At 42.0% G+C, this 15,349-nt stretch overlaps 1 protein-coding gene and 2 non-coding genes across 3 annotated transcripts; 2 read left to right on the top strand and 1 right to left on the bottom strand.

The window, feature by feature from the left end:
* Positions 1–225: 225 nt before the first annotated feature.
* On the bottom strand, positions 226–1,332 carry LOC110887654. The gene has a single exon (XM_022135232.1). The coding sequence runs from the start codon at positions 1,330–1,332 to the stop codon at positions 226–228; it is 1,107 nt and encodes a 368-aa protein (XP_021990924.1).
* A 9,926-nt stretch (positions 1,333–11,258) lies between these two features.
* On the top strand, positions 11,259–11,365 carry LOC118484481. Its single transcript, XR_004873592.1, has one exon. It is a non-coding gene; the product is annotated as a small nucleolar RNA R71 (small nucleolar RNA).
* Positions 11,366–14,876: 3,511 nt separating this feature from the next.
* On the top strand, positions 14,877–14,983 carry LOC118484480. Its single transcript, XR_004873591.1, has one exon. It is a non-coding gene; the product is annotated as a small nucleolar RNA R71 (small nucleolar RNA).
* Positions 14,984–15,349: the final 366 nt, after the last annotated feature.

Genomic DNA, 15,349 nt, shown 5'->3' with positions numbered 1-15,349 from the left:
GGCTCATCAACCGGAAACAGAGGGATCATTAGCCGGTACTTAAGGATTGCCCGGTATTCCACTGCCGACATGTGTTGGCCTAGTCCTTTAATGGGGATGACTGTCTGAGCATGAGGAGCCCGGAGACAATCGAACACAGCTTTCTGACGAGGGGATAGACTAAACTTCTCTCCCAAACTCTGGACAGTTCTACTAAATAGGGCACTCGCCAAAGCATCCTGGGTTTTAGGGGGTGGTGTCCTTATTAGAGAAACCGCTAATATCGAAATCTGGAAGGGACGTGTGCATGCAATCCAACGCACACACATAATCAGAATCTAACCCGACAATACCATAGTCCCGAAGAATGTGGTCCTGCAAACTCCAAGATTGCGCCCTCGATGCCACGAAAGCATACGTAGATACATCCTCAGCCGAACATAAACCCAAACCCCCAAAACGGGTCGGAAGGGATGCAAGCCTCCATTGAAGATCCCCAAAAAACGGACCCCTGCAAACCACAATATCCTCGATAGCTATCCGAAGGCCTTTGTCAAAAACCGAAACAGCCTCCCCAACAAACGTGGGTTGGCACGTTCTGAGGCCGAACAACAACTTCGCAACACCCATGCAAGAGCGCAACAAGAGGAGCTCGCATTGAGGGTCACGCAGATGTGGAAGATAACTCATCAGATCTACTGCACAAGATGCCCTTTTCACGGCCAACCTACTAATAAAACCCGCATCCCGACTAACAGTGCCCCCGAGGAGTTTGACACCCGACACCGGCCTTCCAATCCCACTAGGAAACAAACCCTTTTGCGCCTTAACTCCATTGCATGATGGCCAAAAAACTTCTGTTTTCTTGACGTTAAGTTGAAGCCCCAAACAAGGCCCCTTAGTCCTGATGATTTCTAAAGTTTTAGCTACCTCTTTAGCATCTCCTATAATCGTACCATCATCTAAGTACCAAGCATGGAAGAGTAGCTTGCATCTATCTCGTATCTGATGAATGAGGGGATGCAACACTAAGGCAAAGAGAAGAGGCCCCAAGGGGTCTCCGTGCTGAAGCCTAGTGGTGGACCAAATATGATCGTCTCCGACATATAATCTGGCTGGCTGTCCATATAGAAAATCCACACATAAGGAAATGGACGGGCATCGGGTCCGAACTTCTGACAAAAGGGCGGTTCTATCCACCAGGTTGAAAGCATTAGAGAAATCAACAGTAATCATGGCCAACGACCCATCCGAGTGGAACACGTTTAAGAACCTGTTCGCACTATGGAGCACAGCCTCAGCCCCACTAGGAATACCCACCCCAAATTGAAAATCACCGAGATATTTAGCCATCTCCTTCCCGACCCCCCTCATAGCCGCCTTAGAGACTAACCTCCTCCAGATTGCGCCACGGCAATAGGCCTAATCCCGTTGTCCGGTTTTAGTAAGGGCGTGAGGGGCGCAGAAGCAACAAACTCCGCCAAGACCCTAGGGCACCTCCCACCCAAGCACAAGTTGACCACCTCAGAAATAGCCTTAAGCAGCCCGCAAGCGATCACTAACCCCTCTCCACATAGAGCATCCAAAATGTGTTGTGCCCTCAACCCATCCCTCCCACAAGAGGTCTCTTTGGGGAAAGATTTAATGCACCCAAGAACGTTATCAACATCCACAATAAGGGGTGGCTCTGATAGTAAGGACCCAGGCATAACCGGAGGAGGTAAGACAGGATGTTTAGCCACCAAAGCTTTCATAGTATCCTCACCAAGAGGTGCAACTCCTGAAGAACATAAAACTTTCACCGCCGCAGTGAAATGACCCTCTGCAAATTTCCGTAAACATTGCTTAACGTTGGTGCCCACCCTAGAATTATTGGACCCATGGGGAGGCTCATTAGGGCGCGTAACCACCTCTGATGGTTCGGCAAAAAGTGATAGGATGAGTTCAGCAAAACCATCCCCATTGCCCCACGCTGCCAGGGCCCGCTGAATACTAAGACATTGTAAGGACTTCCTGTTCCCCGACCTGCGCTCCTGGCGGTTAGAAGGCCTGAAAATCTGCAACGTGCAACGTGGTAACAACAAAAGTCTCACCCACGCCTCAACAGACTCTGGCATAGCCACCACCTTGCACAAAGATGTCGTTAAAGCCTCGGAAAAGGCCATTCGACAACTATGAGGGATGCTCTTAATTGTTTTGATGGGAAGAGAGAAGACACGATCAAGCAGATTCACATCCACCCCCATACCTCCAAAAGAAACAATCTCCTTTCCAACATGTGACGTAGGAATCCCCACCATAAACTCCTCTGCATTTCCCGTAACCAACTTGAACCGTGCCACTCCATCTGCATTGTGGCACCCCCGACTGAGAGCATGTAAACACATACACTACCCACATAACCATTGGCCAGAGACCTTAAGAGCCTGACCAACTGAAACAAACAAATCCTTATTCGTAGCTACGGCATCCCACATGGCCCACTTCTTGTCATCTGAAGACAAATGAAGCCGCTTGATATGGGCCACCAACCTCGGGAACCCCTTAGCCCCTGCTTGTCCATTAGGGCAACAATGGAAGCTTTTAAAAGGGCACAACCAGACACCCCTTGAGGAACCAACAACCCCCTCCTCGGATGGAGCCCCACAAACAGTCAAAGCCCCAGACAAAACCCCCAGTCTAGACCCAGGCATCAACAATTCAAAATACAAACGAAGTTTAAGGAAAATTCGCGCTGAGCTTGGGAAATAAATAACGAAAGTAATGGGTTAGTGGGGGCAACGACAAGTTGCCCCACCTCCCGTTTAAGGTACACCACACTCAATCCATTGCGGGCTTTCGAAACAGAACCAAAAGGAGTCCTAATCTATTTTCGGTGTTCCAAATCCGACATCTAGATCTTTATCACATCTAAAACCCCAACGGAAACTATTTGAAGCAGCTGATTATTCAATCAATTGTCGTAAACAACTGACATTCAGCTTTAAAACAAATGGTTTTTCTTCTCGACATTTCATCGAACACCTGGCGTGCAACTTACAATAACTAGCTTCTCAATGAATTTTAAACCAATGAGAATCGTAGTGTTGTGTAGAAGAAACAAGTGAAGGTGGAGTAATGAGCAGGAGAGTCATTTTAAAGAATTACAAAAGTGATTTTATCGAATAATAAAGGCAAACAGTAAAGATCTAAAGAAAGAATTGAAAACCTGTAGAGAGGTGGATTAAAAATAGTGAAAGAATTGAAAACCTTAGATTTAAGTAGAGAGGTGGATTAGAAATAGTGAAAGAATTGAAAACCTTAGATTAAAAATGGTTGAAGAAAAGCTTGAGAATGATCGAGGCCTTAATTGAAAAGAAACTGAAAGCAAAGAGATACGACTAGGGATGAAGAAGAAGAAAACCTGTAGAGAGGCCTTTATGTTTTGATTTTGTAATGTGAGTGTAGGCACTAAGAGAGGATTTGGCGGTCCAAAACAGCACATCTGGTGACCATTTACGGACTGCATAGGTCCTGTGTACACGGTCCGTAAGCCAGATGCAGGGGCTGAAGTTTCCGTTTTGGCAACTTTGGCCCCTGGACTTGTTCCGTCGCGTTTTGGCACTTCTAACACCCGTTAACCTTATTTTTAGGTTCCATAAGGAAGTTAAAGCATATTTAACTTGAATTATGCCCAAAAATGTCGTGGATGTCAGTTCGTTCGGTTGTCGCGTTTTTCCCTTAATTACGACGAACGCTTTAACGAACATGAAAACGACTGAAATTGCGCAATGAATGATATTTTTGCATTCTCATCACTAAAATACAAGATTTTAATGATTATAAAAATTTTTGGATGTGCGTACGTGTTCCGTATTAAGAAATACGCGAATCGGTAGACTTTCACAGTTTGACGCAAATAGTCCTTAAGCACGAATAAACATGTTTTTGCTATACTGAACCCTTCAAAACTTATTTCTAAGTTATGTAAAGGGTATTTAGGGTATGTTTAGCTTATGTCATTGTTCCGGAGTGTACGTTGCGTTAAACTGATTACGTTTGCGTAATAGTTTACGTATAACTTCCAAAAAAGCTTTAAGGGGTTGAAATTGTACATGGACTGAAATGTGTGAATGTCACATGTAATTATACAATTTTTCGGAATGAAACACAAGATTTCATTGGATTCGAAATTGCTCGAAATTATATACTGGTTGTAAAGGCACAAATGTCACACCTCACCCTACAAATATATAAATAAATTATATATAGTATTCATAAGGTTGCATGTTTCGAAAGGGAAAAATACGACACTGGCAATATTAATTTCCTATAAACCTTCGGGAATATATACGTACATAATATATAGGAAAGCGAATGATATGGTCAAAGTTTAGTACGTAGTTTATACATTCTCAACAAAACTTCCTGAAAATAACAATAATATTGGTTACATAGTAAGAAAACTATGTTGAATACATATTAAACCATTTAATTATAAGTTATTCAACAAGGGTGAGATTCGGATACAAAGTCTATTTTTCTTACAAAATATATAAATTTTTCTGAACTTTGTGTTTTATTGCGTTTTCAACTGTGTATTTTTCATGACGTTTTTCTGAACTTGATGTTTTTATGATGTTTTTATTGAACACCCAATTCATGCCATTTTTTAATTTAGTCGTCGGAAAAATAATAAAATACTCGATTTTATGGTGTAATTTAAAAAAATAAGAGTTAAATGCCATTTTAGTCCCTGTAGTTTAGTCCATTTTGCTAGCTTAGTCCAAATGTTTCATTTTTCACCCGTGGGTCCAAAAAGGTTTCACCGTTGCCATTTTAGTCCACTAGTTTAACTTCATCCATTTTTTCTGTTAACGAGAAGGGTAATTCGGTCATTTTATATGTAATTCTGTTAACTAGAAAGGAAATCCGACCATATAAAATGACCGAATTACCCTTCTCGTTAATAGAAAAAATGGATGTAGTTAACCCAATGGACTAAAATGGCAACGGTGAAACCGTTTTGCACATACAGGTGAAAAATGAAACCTTTGGACTAAATTAGCAAAATGACCTAAACCACAGGGACTAAAATCACATTTAACTCAAAAAATGATCACGTATAGAAAGGTTACGAGAGTTTAAAAACGATGGTGGAATATGCATGTGACTTGCATATGCATGGTCTTTTGCATGTGAGTGGCATGTGAATGAGATTTTTACAATATTACACTTTGATCGTGCGTACTCATGCAAATGTGGGCGTTTTTATGCCCGACAACGCCTAAACCACGCCCCTGTTCGGCCCCCGTGGGCGTTTTTTCGAGAAAAATGGTCTAGAGCGTTCTATATTCCACGCCCGGATGGGGGATTCATTTGACCAATTACCGTTGGCAACGGTAATGTAACGGCTACTTCATTTATTTTTTTGTTTTAATTCAACCATTTTTTATATAAATACTCTCATTCCTCATCCATTTTATACAAACCACAACCAAAAAACTCTTTCACCCACAACTTCAAACATCAAAATTTTATACAACCTTCACCCATTTTATAAAAAAATGGATTCCCCCACTTCCTCGTCGTCCATTGCAAATTACTACCACATAAAATTCTTAGCGAATGGGGGTGTCTCGACCGATGAGGAGCTCGAGCAAGAGGCGGTTACAAGTGCGTGCGAACTAGTGACTCGTTATTTTAAACATTTTAGCGAGCCTCAACATGAGATTTTACCAAGAAAATATATTCAACGAGACCGACAATCGGAAAACGACCAGTTGATTAAAGATTACTTCGCTGAAGCGCTTACTTACCCAAATCCCGAAGTTTTTAGGCGTCATTTCCAGATGAGTAAACGTTTATTTCTACGCATTGTTGAAGACTTGGAAAACACGTATGATTATTTTAAACAAAAAGCTGATGCGAAAAAGACACTTGAATTCGCCGGTATTCAAAAGTGTACTTCAGCTCTACGGGTCCTTTGGTACGGAAACACGACGGACATCAACGACGAATATTTAAAAATGGCCGAGAAAACAACGCGAGATACCTTGGTGCATTTTTCTAAAGGTACATTACTATTTTTTTATTTATTATTTACATGCATTCATACTTTTTTAACTTAGGTTAACGTTATATTTTCTAAAAGGTATTATTCTTCAAGCAGTTGCCTCACAGGACCTTTGGGTATGGTCAGTGATGCGTGTCAGTGTATATATGTTTTTAGATATATATTTAAGCCCTTTTTACACTTTTAGCCAAGTTTTAAATTTATAAAACACGATATTCACTAACACTAAACACACATATGGGCAAGTGCACCCATCGTGGACGTAGTATAGTGTTGGTAAGATACCGAGGTCGTCCAAGGACACAAGAGCTTTTAATACCGGTTTATCCTCAACGTCTAATCAAATCAAAAAGTTAGAAAAATGATTTTAAACTAAGAAAATAAAAACTAACTAAATGCTGAAAAATAAAAATAAAAATAAAAACAGATAGACAAGATGAATCACTTGGATCCGACACGTGTATTAGTATAACCTTTGATTATTTTCGCACTTTTGCACTTGTTTAAGAGATTATCTTAGTTATTGTAGTAGGCCCCTCTTTTGAAGGCGACGTTACCCTCAACCCAGTAGTTTGAGTCAGCAAGGATACAATCCTAAAGGGTCGGATTATTGAAAGATAATGAATTAAGTTATTAATGCAAATTGTGGTAGGCCCCGCTTTTGGCGGTGACGTTACCCTCGGCTAAGTAGTCTGAGTCAGCAGGGATACAGTCCTAAATAGCCGGGTTATAGTATTAATAGTAGTTAACTTATGAGGGGGTCAAAGAGTTTGGATCCCCGCCATCCAATACCTATGGGCATTGAAGGAGATCCTACTAAATTTGACCTAGGTCCCAAGCAGGACCTCTAAACGCTGAACAAGGGCAAGACCCTTACCAAACCGTTCCCTTAACCCCCGACCAGGTAGCCAACATACCTCCATATAGACCGTAGAGATATGAATGGTGAAAATCTTTTATTTTATATAGACAGTAAAATAATGCCAAGACACCACGGACAAACGATAAGGAAAGATCACCTTCAACATAAGTAACTAGTTATTAAAGTCATTAATACAAAACCAAATAAAAAGTGCAAAAGATTAAAAATAAAAAGTATTATACTAAACACTTGTCTTCACCAAGTGATGTAAGAGACTTAGGCAAACATGGCCTTGATTGTCAAGAACTCTTACGATCAATCTTGGATCCCGAGACGACTCACACACTCTACGATGGACAATGGATGATGGTGGTGGATGATGGTGTTATGGTGGTGGTGGGTGGTGGATGAGGTGTGAGAGAGGTGGTGTGCCAAGGGATGAGAGAGAATGAAGCCAAGCTCCTCTATTTATAGGCTGAACAGAAGGCTGGACACGGCCCCGTGTCCGCTGGACACGGCCCCGTGCCCGCCTGACACTCTCTCTCCTCATTAATTGTAATTGCGAATTACAATTAATGCGCCTGCTGTACTTTCACCACGCCCCCGTGCTCGCTGGACACGGCCCCGTGGTGGGCAATGGAAGCTTCTACTGGTTTGTCTTTTCTGCTGCTTCCTGGGCACGCCCCCGTATTCGCTGGACACGGGGCGTGTTCAGACTCTGTTTCTTCCTTTTTGCTTTGGGAAGTGCCGTTGAGGGTCCGGGCAGTCCACTTTTGTTCCTTTTCTTGTATTTATGGTAGAATTAGTGGTCTTTTTGCTTCTTTTGTGATTTTGAGCTCATTTCATCCTGAAAATACAAAAGGAAGACAAAAACACTCTTTTTCCAACATTAGTACTTAAAAAGGGTTAGTTTTATGCCTTAATTGATGTGTTTTATATGTTGCATTTTACACACATCAAATACCCCCACACTTGAACTTTTGCTTGTCCTCAAGCAAAACTCTTTAAATGTGGCTTACACTCCCAAATGGAATAGGTAGAAGAAAAGTTTTTTAGCTTGTCCTAGAGTGTCGGGAATCCAAGGTTTTTATAGGTTTTATTTTTATTTATTTACAATCCTATTCGTCATGATTTATTTTGAACTTTTCATAAGATGAATTACTTATTTGGGCATAGCATGCCTTATTAAAATTCCATTTATATACAAGTTCACATACCTCACGGGAGATCACTCAACACTCGGCCGAAGGTGTATATTTTAGTGAATCACTCGAGAGCGGCACGGAACTTACGTCTTCCATAGGCTTGCCAAGCAATCAATCCTCCTCCTTTTTAACTTTTTACCTTTGTAAATATCAAGAGGACTTTTTGGGTGAGGGCTTGGGTTTAAAGGTGGGTGGTTGGTTAGTGGTTAGTAAAAAGGGCGAAAATCGTAACAAGCGTCGGTTTTCGTGAAGTACCTTATTTTTAGTGAGTTTTTATTTTTTGAAGTATTTCTCCAAACAAGCTTTTTATAGCTTTTGTTTGTTTTTGACTTCATCATTATATATATATATATATATATATATTTTTTTTTCAATCGTCACATAAAAAGGTGATGTTTACGAAAAAGCGAACTTGTTACTAAAATAAAAAAAATAAATAAAAAGGTTTTTGGTGGGTAAAAAGGGTTTTGGGGTAATGAAATGAAAGGTTTAGGCTCAAAGGGGCTATCTAGGGGGGTTTTGGGTAGGTAAAAAAATGAAAAATAATGGTTTTGAAAAAAAAAATGGTTAGTCCTAATGCCTCCATCATTTACTTACTTGGGTTTAAGTTGGTAAGGACCGGGAATGTATCGTCGTGGCAAGTTCTAGATTTGTAAGGACCGAGCGGCTATTCACACAAGAAACGAAAAATGAGCATTTAATCTAAATATGTTTATTTTTATGCTCAATAAAGGCTCAAAACTCACTTTTGTGGGAATGGGTTTTTAATGTGACCAAGCATATATAATCGAATTTTAAACTAGACTTGTTATGCCGTTTCATAATTTTCTTATGTTGGTTCCTTTTTTTATCACGACGCTATCGGTTGTAAACTTGTAAAAATATAACCTTTTTAGAACTTGTTATTCCCAACTTAAACTAAGACAAGTAAATAATAAAAAAAAATGAAAAAGTTTTTGAAAAAATTTGGGGTGTTTAGCGGTTCCAATAGAGTTTTGTGTAAGGCTTGTGTTTAGGATTTTGCAAAATTTCAAGGTTTTAGCATCCCCCCCACACTTAAATTACACATTGTCCTCAATGTGTCCAAAAATAATATTTTTGGTTGATTAGAATGTATAAAAGTGTGTTAAAAAGCAAAGATTTATGTTACTGGCATCCTGGACACGGCCCCGTGTTCACCGGGCACGGCCCCGTGGTCAAGTGCCAGTAACAAAAATTACAGAATTGAAACAGAAGCCTGGACACGGGGGCGTGTCCGCTGAACACGGCCCGTGTCCAGTTACCTGAACTGGGTGATTTTTCTGCAGGGGCTCAGCATGGGGCCGTGTTGGTTGAGCACGGCCCGTGTTGAGCCTTCTGTGATGGAGATTTTTGTCGGGTTGCTCTGTTCTTCGTGCATGGTTTCATTTTTCTCGTTCCCTTTTTCATCCATTACCACCATGAGTGTGTTTTATTCTGCAAAAACTAAAAGATTAAACTAAACTAAACTAAGGATAGATCCGCGGAATGCCTCCGTGGTGCGCCACGTTTATAAGGGTCCTTGGCTAGACCCGATTCCTGGTTATATATCTTCTGAGTGGAGTGCCTTGCTTCCCAAGTTACACCGTCGGAGAGCGGCATCCAAGCTTGAATCAATAACCTTCATGTAATTGACTGAGTCGTCGTCCTCTATTTTCTTCCCAACGCCGAACTTCACCTCATCGTCCCCATACCTCAAAGTCAGTGTCCCGTCATTCATGTCTACCACTGCTTGTGCTGTGGCAAGGAAGGGTCTCCCTAGGATAAGGGGGACCTCGGTGTCTTCCTCCATGTCGAGTATGACAAAGTCAACTGGATAAACGAATCTGCTTACCCTTACCAAGACATTCTCGATGACACCTTGTGGGAACTTGACTGATCGATCAGCGAGTTGTATGCTTATTTTTGTAGGGCTCGTGGTTCCCAAGCCAAGCCTTTTGAACATCGATGAGGGCATGAGGTTAATGCTAGCCCCTAAGTCGGCCAAGGCATTGCGAACGGGTGATTCCCCTATTGAGCATGGAATCGTGAAACTTCCGGGATCGATTTTCTTTTGGGGTAGTTTATTGAGTACGAGGGCAGAGCATTCTTCGCCTAAATTAACTAATTGCAAATTTTCAATTTTCTTTTTATGTGTAAGGAAGTCCCTCATAAATTTAGAATATTGACATGCAACTGTTTTAACAGACTTTCGAATTTTGCGAACTGCTCATTGGTCTTTTGACGAATTAACCTACCGGGGTACGGAACTCGAGGGGCCTTGGTAGGCTCTGGTGATGGAGGAGAGTTCTTTTCCTGCAGATGTGTTGGCATTGTTTCTTCCGTTGGTGAAGGTACTTCTGCAGGCCCTACGGTGCGGTTTCGTAGCGTGATGAGGTGAACTTGCGCCTTTGGGTTTGTTTCGGTATTGCTAGGTAATGCGCCTTGCGGTCTCTCGGAAAAATTTTGTGCTAGTTGATTTATTTGTTTTTCTATGTTTTGAATGCTAGCTTGTTGATTCCTAAAATTAGATTCTAATTGTAGAAATCTCTCCGAGTTTTTCTTATCAGTGTCGGAGACGAGGCGAGATATAGTATCTTCGAGCCTTTCTCGTCCACCTTGTTGTTGAGTGAAATTTTGTGACTCATTTCTTGATTGCTGAAAGTTTGTTCGTTGGTTTTGTTGGTTACTACTATTGCCGGTTTCCCTCCAACCAAGGTTTGGGTGGTTTCGCCATCCTTGGTTGTAAGTTCCCGTTGGAGGACCCGACGGCCTAGGTCTATTATCAATGTAGTTTACCATTTCTTGTTGATCGTCCGTTTCTTTCATGCAACTCCAATTTTCATGTGACCCACCACACCCTTCACAAGCCATAACCGAGACTGTTTTTGTCATTTCTAATTTTTTTATTTTTGAAGAAAGGGCCTCGATTTGGGCTTGTAAAGAGGTGCTTTCGTCGACCTTATGGGCGCCCGGGGCGATAGACTTATTTCCCCGGGGAGTGTGCCATTGAAAATTGGTTTGAGCAATTTCCTCAATCTGATTATATATTTCGTGTGGGCGTCGATTACCTAAAAGTCCCCCGGAGCTAGAATCAAGTGTCTGCCTAGTGTGTGGCAACAATCCATTGTAGAAAGTGGATACTTGTTGCCATATTGCGAGGCCGTGATGGGGACACTTGCGTAATAGCTCCTTGAACCTTTCCCATGTTTCATATAAGGATTCCCCGTCCTCTTGTGAGTATGTATTAATTTCAGCCATTAATTTAGCAGTTTTAGAAGGAGGGAAATACTTATATAGAAACTTTTGGGCTAGTTCATCCCAGGTGTTTACCGATCCAGCTGGGAGGGTGTTGAGCCAAGCTTTCGCTCGGTCTTTTAGTGAGAACGGAAACATACGGAGGCGTATGGCGTCGTTTGATGCTCCATTGATCCGAAAGGTATCACATATTTCTAAGAAATTAGTTATATGTAGATGAGGATCCTCGTCCGCAAGCCCGTGGAAGGTTGCGGAGTTTTGGAGCATTTGTATCAAATGCGGTCGAAGTTCGAAGTTATTGGCTTCGACATTCGGAGCATTGATAGCGGCGCCTAGATTACCTACGGTGGGCCGTAGATAATCCATAAAGGTACGTTGGTCCGCCATTGGGGGTGGATCACCCGAAACCTTCTCTTGGTTTTTGGCTTTTAACCTTTTTCTGAGAAAGCGTTCGGGTTCTTCTAATGGTTCCTTTATGTCTTTATTGGAACTGGAGCTCATACACTACGTGAGGATGGCGTCGGGTTCCAAGTCCTGCAATAAAAACAAAAAAGAATGTTGGTCAGAAGGTTCACCACGGCCCCGTGTTGAGCGAACATGGCCCCGTGGTCGGAAATACAGTGATTGTTTTTCAGATCCCAGTTACTGGAAGTTGGACACGGCCCCGTGTTGCACCGGCACGGCCCCGTGGTCAGCCTTCTGTAACTTGAAAAACAAAAACTGCCAGTAACTTTGCTGAGCACGGCCCGTGTCCGACCTGGCACGGCCCCGTGCTGAGCTCTGCAGAAGCTAGAAATCTAAGAAAAATCCTAATGGTGATATGGTTAGTCCTAAAGCCTTTTTATAGCTTTTGTATGTTTTTGACTTCATCATTATATGGTGGATGATGGTGATATGGTTAGTCCTAATGCCTCCATCATTTACTTACTTGGGTTTAAGTTGGTAAGGACCGGGAATGTATCGTCGTGGCAAGTTCTAGATTTGTAAGGACCGAGCGGCTATTCACACAAGAAACGAAAAATGAGCATTTAATCTAAATATGTTTATTTTTATGCTCAATAAAGGCTCAAAACTCACTTTTGTGGGAATGGGTTTTTAATGTGACCAAGCATATATAATCGAATTTTAAACTAGACTTGTTATGCCGTTTCATAATTTTCTTATGTTGGTTCCTTTTTTTATCACGACGCTATCGGTTGTAAACTTGTAAAAATATAACCTTTTTAGAACTTGTTATTTCCAACTTAAACTAAGACAAGTAAATAATAAAAAAAATGAAAAAGTTTTTGAAAAAATTTGGGGTGTTTAGCGGTTCCAATAGAGTTTTGTGTAAGGCTTGTGTTTAGGATTTTGCAAAATTTCAAGGTTTTAGCATCCCCCCCACACTTAAATTACACATTGTCCTTAATGTGTCCAAAAATAATATTTTTGGTTGATTAGAATGTATAAAAGTGTGTTAAAAAGCAAAGATTTATGTTACTGGCATCCTGGACACGGCCCCGTGTTCACCGGGCACGGCCCCGTGGTCAAGTGCCAGTAACAAAAATTACAGAATTGAAACAGAAGCCTGGACACGGGGGCGTGTCCGCTGAACACGGCCCGTGTCCAGTTACCTGAACTGGGTGATTTTTCTGCAGGGGCTCAGCATGGGGCCGTGTTGGTTGAGCACGGCCCGTGTTGAGCCTTCTGTGATGGAGATTTTTGTCGGGTTGCTCTGTTCTTCGTGCATGGTTTCATTTTTCTCGTTCCCTTTTTCATCCATTACCACCATGAGTGTGTTTTATTCTGCAAAAACTAAAAGATTAAACTAAACTAAACTAAGGATAGATCCGCGGAATGCCTCCGTGGTGTGCCACGTTTATAAGGGTCCTTGGCTAGACCCGATTCCTGGTTATATATCTTCTGAGTGGAGTGCCTTGCTTCCCAAGTTACACCGTCGGAGAGCGGCATCCAAGCTTGAATCAATAACCTTCATGTAATTGACTGGGTCGTCGTCCTCTATTTTCTTCCCAACGCCGAACTTCACCTCATCGTCCCCATACCTCAAAGTCAGTGTCCCGTCATTCATGTCTACCACTGCTTGTGCTGTGGCAAGGAAGGGTCTCCCTAGGATAAGGGGGACCTCGGTGTCTTCCTCCATGTCGAGTATGACAAAGTCAACTGGATAAACGAATCTGCTTACCCTTACCAAGACATTCTCGATGACACCTTGTGGGAACTTGACTGATCGATCAGCGAGTTGTATGCTTATTTTTGTAGGGCTCGTGGTTCCCAAGCCAAGCCTTTTGAACATCGATGAGGGCATGAGGTTAATGCTAGACCCTAAGTCGGCCAAGGCATTGCGAACGGGTGATTCCCCTATTGAGCATGGAATCGTGAACCGGGATCGATTTTCTTTTGGGGTAGTTTATTGAGTACGAGGGCAGAGCATTCTTCACCTAAATTAACTAATTGCAAATTTTCAATTTTCTTTTTATGTGTAAGGAAGTCCCTCATAAATTTAGAATATTTGGGCATTTGGGTTAGGACTTCGATAAAAGGAATATTGACATGCAACTGTTTTAACAGACTTTCGAATTTTGCGAACTGCTCATTGGTCTTTTGACGAATTAACCTACCGGGGTACGGAACTCGAGGGGCCTTGGTACGCTCTGGTGATGGAGGAGAGTTCTTTTCCTGCAGATGTGTTGGCATTGTTTCTTCCGTTGGTGAAGGTACTTCTGCAGGCCCTACGGTGCGGTTTCGTAGCGTGATGAGGTGAACTTGCGCCTTTGGGTTTGTTTCGGTATTGCTAGGTAATGCGCCTTGCGGTCTCTCGGAAAAATTTTGTGCTAGTTGATTTATTTGTTTTTCTATGTTTTGAATGCTAGCTTGTTGATTCCTAAAATTAGATTCTAATTGTAGAAATCTCTCCGAGTTTTTCTTATCAGTGTCGGAGACGAGGCGAGATATAGTATCTTCGAGCCTTTCTCGTCCACCTTGTTGTTGAGTGAAATTTTGTGACTCATTTCTTGATTGCTGAAAGTTTGTTCGTTGGTTTTGTTGGTTACTACTATTGCCGGTTTCCCTCCAACCAAGGTTTGGGTGGTTTCGCCATCCTTGGTTGTAAGTTCCCGTTGGAGGACCTGACGGCCTAGGTCTATTATCAATGTAGTTTACCATTTCTTGTTGATCGTCCGTTTCTTTCATGCAACTCCAATTTTCATGTGACCCACCACACCCTTCACAAGCCATAACCGAGACTGTTTTTGTCATTTCTAATTTTTTTATTTTTGAAGAAAGGGCCTCGATTTGGGCTTGTAAAGAGGTGCTTTCGTCGACCTTATGGGCGCCCGGGGCGATAGACTTATTTCCCCGGGGAGTGTGCCATTGAAAATTGGTTTGAGCAATTTCCTCAATCTGATTATATATTTCGTGTGGGCGTCGATTACCTAAAAGTCCCCCGGAGCTAGAATCAAGTGTCTGCCTAGTGTGTGGCAACAATCCATTGTAGAAAGTGGATACTTGTTGCCATATTGCGAGGCCGTGATGGGGACACTTGCGTAATAGCTCCTTGAACCTTTCCCATGTTTCATATAAGGATTCCCCGTCCTCTTGTGAGTATGTATTAATTTCAGCCATTAATTTAGCAGTTTTAGAAGGAGGGAAATACTTATATAGAAACTTTTGGGCTAGTTCATCCCAGGTGTTTACCGATCCAGCTGGGAGGGTGTTGAGCCAAGCTTTCGCTCGGTCTTTTAGTGAGAACGGAAACATACGGAGGCGTATGGCGTCGTTTGATGCTCCATTGATCCGAAAGGTATCACATATTTCTAAGAAATTAGTTATATGTAGATGAGGATCCTCGTCCGCAAGCCCGTGGAAGGTTGCGGAGTTTTGGAGCATTTGTATCAAATGCGGTCGAAGTTCGAAGTTATTGGCTTCGACATTCGGAGCATTGATAGCGGCGCCTAGATTACCTACGATGGGCCGTAGATAATCCATAAGGGTACG

The sequence above is a fragment of the Helianthus annuus genome, chromosome 11, assembly GCF_002127325.2.
Source record: "Helianthus annuus cultivar XRQ/B chromosome 11, HanXRQr2.0-SUNRISE, whole genome shotgun sequence".
Taxonomy (NCBI): Eukaryota; Viridiplantae; Streptophyta; class Magnoliopsida; order Asterales; family Asteraceae; genus Helianthus; species Helianthus annuus.
Note: the sequence above shows the minus strand (reverse complement) of the source record. Positions and strands in the feature narration are given on the sequence as shown.

Bases quoted from the DNA above. Each gene is read 5' to 3' on its own strand.
- LOC110887654 (XM_022135232.1), bottom strand. From the start codon at position 1,332: ATGGCTAAATATCTCGGTGATTTTCAATTTGGGGTGGGTATTCCTAGT.